Source organism: Adiantum capillus-veneris, chromosome 8, assembly GCF_014529385.1.
Source record: "Adiantum capillus-veneris isolate H3 chromosome 8, ASM1452938v2, whole genome shotgun sequence".
In the NCBI taxonomy this organism is placed as follows: domain Eukaryota; kingdom Viridiplantae; phylum Streptophyta; class Polypodiopsida; order Polypodiales; family Pteridaceae; genus Adiantum; species Adiantum capillus-veneris.
Window position 1 is genome coordinate 32,203,939 of NC_140938.1, and position 8,575 is coordinate 32,212,513.

The 8,575-nt window shown below is 39.3% G+C and overlaps 1 protein-coding gene across 1 annotated transcript; it reads right to left on the reverse strand.

Annotated features, from left to right (window-relative positions):
* Positions 1–2,244: 2,244 nt before the first annotated feature.
* Positions 2,245–7,856, reverse strand: LOC147451910 (subtilisin-like protease SBT4.3). Its single transcript, XM_086518850.1, has 11 exons — positions 7,669–7,856; positions 7,413–7,510; positions 6,381–6,478; positions 6,127–6,270; positions 5,707–5,818; positions 4,677–5,202; positions 4,494–4,588; positions 4,093–4,317; positions 3,862–3,973; positions 3,463–3,682; positions 2,245–3,128 (listed from the first exon to the last, which is right to left on the reverse strand). The coding sequence occupies exons 1-11, from the start codon at positions 7,807–7,809 to the stop codon at positions 2,578–2,580; spliced, it is 2,322 nt and encodes a 773-aa protein (XP_086374976.1). The 5' UTR covers positions 7,810–7,856; the 3' UTR covers positions 2,245–2,577.
* Between the last annotated feature and the right edge of the window lie 719 nt (positions 7,857–8,575).

Sequence of the window (8,575 nt, forward strand, 5' to 3'; positions counted from 1 at the left end):
CTGTCCACATTGCCTAGCCCGGCCAGTGGCTGTAGTCCTTGCCTAGCCTAGTTCTTAAGGTACAAGACCTGTGTCGTGACAAAAATGTTGTGCTTTATAGAGCTTTTGTAAAGACGCTCTTGAGTGCTTTATAGAGCTTTACTCTCAACATGTTTGTAAAGACACTCTCCCCTTGTGATCACCTACACTTTTCGTTAGAGGCATATGGCATAATGCAAGATGTTAGACTTGGCCAAGCGAAGTTAGTCAAGATTGTTAGTCATGGGTTGCTGAAAAGCGCCGTCGCACTTCGGTCATAGCTGATTGAAATGGATGCCAAGTGTGGTGTACTTTCAAAAGCACAATAGCCGCTTGATGTGCTACCAGCTTTGGATTGTTATCAACGAATGAGGTGCAAGCTAAGCCTTCTCTCCAATCACTATATGTGGGTTTTGAATTTATTTGGCATAATGAAAGGTGTGGATATAGACAAATAACATTATGAAGATGACACTGATAATCAAGTGCTCTTGGACAGGTCCAGGAAGCTTTGAGCTATTTTTTGCGAATACAGAACTGAGTTGACATGGGCAAAACACATTTATGACTAGGTTGCTAGTTGAAGGCTCTTGGGGAAAAAATTGTGCTTGGCATGCTTCGATCAACTTACATGTCATATCTGATATTACTATTGAAAGCAACAGGAGTTTTTGATGAGCTTCCTCTCTGATATGGTCTCTAGGAATAAAGCAACATAAAGAAAGGCACACCCGATACAAACAGGGCCAGGCTATTTCCAGCAAATGTAGAGTGAGGCTTTGTCTTGAGATGCAATCACTTACGTTTTCACATTGAAGGCATGGGACATCATACAAAAAGCTGGTATGGACAAGCAAATGCATGATGAGATTGTTATATACTAGGATACATGTTGATGTTCACAGTGGGAGGTTACTTGAGAAGGACACATACTCAAGGACCGTGTTAGTGTGTATGCCGAGTGTGGTGCTCTTTTTGGAGCTTCCGGTCAAAATTATTGTCTCTTGGATTGCATTTTAGGTAGTTGGATACTCTCAAGATACGTGTTGCTGTTAGTTATGTATGCTAAGTGTGGTGCTCTTCCAATCAAAGATGTGTTCTCTTGATGTGCACTTAAGGCAGTGGATACTTTTTGCTATGTATGCTAAGTGTGGTGGACTTGCCAGAGATTCGGGGCAATGATGTATACAATGTTGATTGTACGGTTTTTCCACAACTGGTAGGGCAAAGAAGATCTGGATTTTTCATCGGGGGTCTCTAAGTGTGGTGCACTTGCCAGAGATTCGGGGCAGAGATGTATACAATGTTGGTTTTTCCACAAATTGGTAGGGCGGATTGTTTTCATCACAGATTCAAAGCAAGGATCTCTACGTGTGGTGCACTTGCCAGAGATTCAAGGTAGAGATGTTGATTGTACGGTTCTTCCACAAATTGGTAGGGCAAAGAAGATCTGGATTGTTTTCATTCCAAAGCAAGGGTCTCTCTCTAAATGTGATCACCCAAAGGTTTGTTGCTAAATTGCAGACAAGGAGGCATGCTCAAGGCTGAGTACAGTCTTATTTTTGAGAGTAGAACATGCTTTTGTAAGAGGGGCCAATGTGGCTGGTGTGATGCATAAACCGTGAGCCTCTACATTTTTCCCATGACGTGATACGTTAGCATTGTAGAAAAGCTCGAGTTGTTGCGAGTTGATATGTTCTGCCTACCCCTTGCATACATGCCAGCTATACCAAAATAGATTGGTTTAGCTTTAGTAAAAAAAGCCTTGCACATTTGAAGAGATAAGCTATGCAGCTAATGCCCTCTTCATATTTGCAATGCCCTATGTTTCCCTCATGCACCAAACCAGAGTCACTACATGCATTTAGCATATTAAGAGGAGTGAAATGAAAACAATGTAGAACCTTGCACACCAAAAAAAGATCAACTATTCAAGTGAGGTGCTATATGTCTGAGAGCAAGTGCTTGAGCTTATTTTTCTTGATAAATTGCTCTGATATCCTAATAGCTCCTTCCATTCACCAAGATGATTCTCTCTATTTCAAGCTGGAGGACAATTTGTACACTCATTATAGCAATTATGAGAAGTTTACAAATTGCACTTAAATTGCTCGAGAGCTAATCTTGTCTTTGCCATAATGAAAATCTTGTGTCCATCTCAAATGCAGTTTAAATCTTTTGTTGATGTAATTGCCTCTTTTATTTTTTATGAAAATACAAAAATCACCATTTCTTTTGTATTAGAGATGTTATTGCTAACACGACAAGAATCAAAGCCACGAACGTTTAGCAGACATTGTCAATTTAATGTGTGGTGAGCTTTGATGTGGTGCAAGAATCGTAAAGAGGACCATTTAAACCTCAATAATAAATCCATGCCCTACTAAGCATTGGTTTGGTCTTAGAAAACCTGTTAAGGTGAATACAAATGTTCTTCAAGGCCAAAGAAGGATTTTTCTTCTATCAAGAAACAACATAATACTATGATTTCAACTTTTTCCATTGGAAGGATGGTTGCTTATTTGTTAGCTCAAGCCTGGACAATGCGCATAGGTTTATTTAGAAAGTGACAAGATATGCCACGATAGGTGTCCTCACCGAATAAATCTCATTATACCAAATCAAAGCAGTAGAAAGAACTCTTGTTGTTCCAACGCCAAGGCCAAGAGCTCGAATGGAAATATTGTATGACTTTGTTTCGTTGAAGCTAGTAAAAGATAATGACATTGGCTCCACCGTGACTTCCATGCCAGTTGGCACATCTATTTTTCCAGTATATGTCAAGTTGCTTGGGTCTCCAATGTTTGTTAGGATCCTTGATGTGGTGTACCAATCACCCTTGAGGTCAAGAGTAAAAGCCCCAAAGATAGCCGGGTAGTTCAAAATGGCAGGTGTGGTAGTCTCTTTTGGGCAGTATGTGTTTGTCTCACCTGTTATCAAGGCTACAGTGGTTGAGTTATAACCATGTGTGCATAGGAAGGCAACAAAATCTGAGTATCCTGCATCATAAACAAGCCCCGGGTCTGTTGCCTTTGTTGGATTTATTTGCCCAGCACCGTATCCAAGCTCTAGGTCCTTATTTGCATCTTTACTTGGATCAAAAGGTGTTGCTGAAGACAACAAGATACATTAGGATTATTTGAGATAAAATATGTGGATGGTGTACTAACCATCTTGTACGAGTGACAAGCTATTGAGAAGCATCTTGCCAAATTTATAAAACAAAGTTAAGGAGATTTTGTGCCTACACTTATGCCATGATAAGCATAATTTATTTGTGTGTGTGTGTGTACATGAATTTTGCTTCCACTTACTTCCTACAAGTTTATTAGTAGTGAATGCATAGACATTGTATACTTATTGTATGCTTGGACACTCACTCGAGGACTCATTTTTTGTGTGTGTGTGTGACTTTTATGTACATGAGTGGGATTTGGCAAGTACCAGTAGTCATCAAAGCAGACTTGATGAAAGATGGACCCCAGTGAGGTCGAATGGATTTGACATAAGCTGCCGCCCCTGTGACGTGTGGTGTAGCCATTGAAGTGCCTGAGATGATGTTGTAATCTGGGCGCCTTGGATCGAGATTCGGTGGGTACTCTGTAATTGAATCATTCTTGGACCACGCAGCCAGTATATCTACTCCTGGTGCTGAAATGTCCGGCTACAATGCCACCCATAATTCAACATGAGGTTAGTGATAGTTTTTGAAAGAATCCCTACACACACACAAACACATACACAAAGAAAAATTCCCATGAACATGCTCACTAAACCATTAGCATGAGCAAATTATGGTTAACATATCTTGCCTTATTTTGAGAGATACGTAACAATTCAAACCTTCATGATACTTGGTGTGAAAATATTTGGACCTCGAGAGGAGAAATATGCAAGCAGTGGGGCCTCTTCCTTTGTTGATACCTCACATGGCAATAACTTGGCAACAGGCTCACTGTTGTATATACATTCACAAAATCAAGTCACCTTCTCCTTCTCCTTGTAAGCACACGCGCACACACACACACACACACACACACACAAGTCTTACTAAGCTTAGAGCAAGTAAAACACCTTGTTGTGTTGATGTATTTGTAAACTTGTTCCCCTTCAGCGTAGCCTACAAGGCTTGCTGAGAGAAGAAAAGCAAAGGCCACAGAATCTTCCTCCACTGAATAGACAAGTCCCTTTCCTCCACCTTCCACAACACTCTCATCCACACCACCAAAACCACCTTCTTCACAAAATACAATCTTTCCTTCCACTTTTTTGGGATCAAGAGCACCTACATCACAAAAGCTACAAGTGCAAAGGGTTCATTACTAACATATATGATTGAGCTAGAAATTGCTTGGTAGTTAATTCTCTTTTTCTTGTTGATAGTTCCAATTTATTGACGTAATTAGTTTGTCATTTGGTGTTGTATAAGCTTTGTGATACAATATAGCTTACAACACGGGGATAATTACACTCACTTGAGATCGTCGGTGCTATTGTCAAAAGTTCCTTCTGCTGCTGGTATTAAAGGATACCATTTATCCTCCATGACAAATGTATTGATAGCTGTGCCCTACATTGTGCAAACACTCAAAAATTAAGCAAAACTAGGCAAAGAAAAATGTAGTTTTTTTGTGTATGATGTGCACTTGAAAATGTACCTTGATAGTAACATTATTTCCAAGTGTGAGAGGGGAGTAGAATTGGCGATCAATACTACTAGCAGCCACTGTTATGATCCAAGGGGCGACATTGACGGCCCACATGCTGTTACCACTATTTCCTGCAGCACAAGAAACGACAATCCCTCTTTGCATGGCATGGAAAGCACCAATGGCAATGCTATCCTCTTCGTATAGGACCGGAAAGAAGCTTCCCAAAGAAATGGACAAGAAGTCAACACCATCATGTAGAGCTTCATCAAAAGCAGCGAGGATGTCTGCATCATCACATCCATATGCCCAACACACTTTATAGATTGCAAGCCTTGCTGAGGGGACTGCTCCCCTTGCTGTGCCTTTGGCTAACCCATACAAATCTGCCCCTTCCACCACTGAACCCAATATGGTTGATGCTGTGTGGCTCCCATGCCCATTGTTATCTCTTGGTGAGATAAAGTCTCTTGTGTTATCAAGTGGCCCGTATTGCTCAATGCCTGCTTTGAAGTATTTTGCCCCTATTAGTTTCCTGCACAATTCATGTCGCCAATACTTAATCCAAATCTTTACACAAGAAGATTTAGAAATTTTCTCATGTAGGAAAAGGGAGCCTTTTTCAATGTTTTTCATACAATACATAACATCATGAGCTTCTGTTTGGGAGGCACCGCATACCTAGCTAGGTATGCCATGCCTCCCTCACCGAAGCTCAAGATGTTGAGGTAAGTCATAATGTGTGAGAATCTGTCCAAAACTTCTTGTGAATTACATATGATAATTATTTTGTTTAATTAAACACATGAACCTATGCTAGCTATTGTACCAAACTCAAATCGAGTACTTTCTATTTAAAAGGCATAAATAAATTTCAAAAAAAATCTCAAGCAATCCTTGTATTTATAAGATAGCTATGAATGAAAAGATGTTTTCTTCAAGAGAGTTTCACTTCCATGCTTTTGCCTTTTTCTAAAAATAAATTATGCAGGTCGGAAAGTGCATGTGGCCGATACATTGACAATATTCAAACTCTCACCTATTGCAATTGTGAATTGTGAAATTGTCTCCCAACATACATTCTCCTTTCCAAGTGGAAGATACAGGTCCATATCCAGTATCATTAAACATGGGATTCTCTGGCCAAACACCTGTATACAAGGCTTACTTTCAGTTGATCTTCTTCCTAAGGTACTTATTGTAGCATAGATTGATTTATGCTATCATGAACTTTTGAAACCATTTGCATTTATACTATCAATTGCACCTATTTTTCTTTGTGATATGTGCTTTGAAGCTTGTTTATATGATATCATTCCTAATTAATGTCAAGTTTGAAAACAAATCATTTTGGAGTTGATGTAGAAGGAGTTTGCTCTTCACAGCAAAGCTTTGACAGCAAAGCTTTGATACTAGACCATGCTTGTTATGGAGGGGCTTGATTTAAGTGTAAAAGTACCAGTGTCGATTACTCCAATGACAAGGTTACTCTCGACTGTAGGGCTCCTTGCACTAGATGCAGTTAAACCAACAAAGTCCCAAGAACGAGTTGTTAGTAGCTGCTTCTTTTGGCTCTTGAATACTGACACCACACTAGGATTGCCTGGAAAAATATCAAAATGTTTTTGTGTTCGTGAGAGATGTGTTTGAAGATATAAATTATACCTTACAAGATTCTTGATTCCCCAAATTTTTTTTTCAAAAAAAAGGTACCTTTCATAGCTTGAGCTTCTCTCTGTGTGAGCTTAGCTGCAAACCCGCTAAAGCTCTTGTGATAACTTGCTACAAGAGATCTTCGAGCTGCTTCTTGACTGTAAAATAAATTTCAACATGGTCAAAACTTGAGGAAAAAAACATTTATGAAATTGACATAATAAAATGCAAGTGTAAATTAATCTTATTGGCAAAATTTGAAATGCATCTAAGTTTTCTTTTAAAAGCATTACTAAATTGTATTGATTTTTTAGTAATTTTGAAATCCTTGGTACATTGTTCCAAAAAAAAGCTCAATATAGCCAAGAAAACAGCCAATTGGACACAAATTCTCTTAAAAAAGGGTTATAAGTGCATAGACATAAACTTCGCGCCAAACATATCAAGATCTATATCAAAAAATATTGTGAATGCCTCACTTATTTGAGATTTCTAACATAATAATTTCCATGCAAGAAAACCATTTATATTGGTTGGCAAGCTTCATTCAACCTACAAAGATTAACTAGCACTTATTTTATAGTCAGTATTCACCCAAAAATTGTTTAGATTTTGCATGTTTGAAATTTATTACAAGATTAGCTCTCTATTTATAGTATGATAACTTCTACATAGCTCTCATGTTCTCTATTTTTTAAATTTTACTAGGGTTATGAAAGCTTTACATAGTTTTATGCAATGTTAGGGTTTGATGGAAGCACTATGTGAATTAAGAGTGCCTTTAAGTCACAAATTTGCACCTATTTACATAGTATTTCAGTATCCTGCAATTTTGTGTTCCGACAATTACTTTGAAAACTTTAAGCCTCTAATGTAAGTGAAGGGGCGCATGACAATGGATTAGAAGATGTTTAGAGGAGGTAATATTGGGGTTTGTTATCTAAAACATCGTTAATCATGTGCAATTGATCAAATAAGCCAAAATAGCTTGAAGATGTCTGCTAAGATCCAAAAAGTCATTCTTGTGCTTTGTCTGAGCCTTGCTTTCATGGAGTAGATCAATTCATCCTTGAAGTTAAGAATAAGGAAAACCTTTTTCCCAAGGAGCTTGAGAGAAGGTTGATATGAGAATTGACAGCCATGTCCAAGGTAGAGACCTCGCTTACACTCCCCATGTACACAATGTATACCTACATTAATACCAATACAAGAGATTCAATGAAGAGGGTGAGTGATGCTCTCTCTCTCTCTCTCTCTCTCTCTCTCTCTCTCTCTCTCTCTGTGTGTGTGTGTGTGTGTGTGTGTGTGTGTGTGTCTGGCGCCCACAACAAGTTAAGATGAATGAGACCTGTGAAGCATCAGAGGAGGAGGTGGAGGAGGAGTCATGCTGAAGAGGACTGAAGCTTGCAAACGCAGAGAGAGGGACGCCCACCAACAAGAAGAGCAGCACAAGAAGAAGGCGCACGCTGGTGATGAGCGAGGACGCCATTGCTTGTAAGAGCGTAAATCTTCAGCATGAATGCCCCAGTTTTAAAGCATTAGCGAGCGCATTGGAATTTGGTTAACGAGCACGTAGAGGGCTCCGCCTATCCCATTTCTTCTTGTCACTTTGCTCCCCCTTGTTAAACCCACCCCCACCCCCACCACTTGTGCAAAACAATTTCTTGTAATTCTTTTGGAATTTATAATAAGTAAAAAAAACAGGAGTTACATTGAGCTCCAAAGGACTCTTACGTTTTCAATTGACCAATTGAAATTTAAAAGGCAAATTTATTTCTATTATTTAAAAAAACTTATGCAAACTTGTAAAGTTTGAATTTGCACTTCAACTAGAAGGATGTGACTAGAAGGCTGGAAGCAATGAGATCGTGATTGAAGCAATTGTTGTCTGCTCGGCATATTTCCAAGAGATGAACGTGACTCTCCCTCTCTCCCCCTTAACGATCAGGTGCTTAGAGGCTATTCAAGGAGAGCAACCCTTCATACATCAACACCTAACAAGGTGAGTGCAATGAGCATGCAACCATGCAACATAGAGGACTCTCTCTCTCTCTCTCTCTCTCTCTCTCTCTCTCTCTCTCTCTCTCTCTCTCTCTCTCTCTCTCTCTCTCTCTCTCTCTCTCTCTCTCTCTCTCTCTCTCCTGTCGGGCCCCCCTATGTCAGTCCAAAGAACATAAAATATTTTTATAATCTATGATTATGCAATGCAAACTATAAGGTTAGAATATAGCTTCTCCTGGGTTAAAGGGTTAACG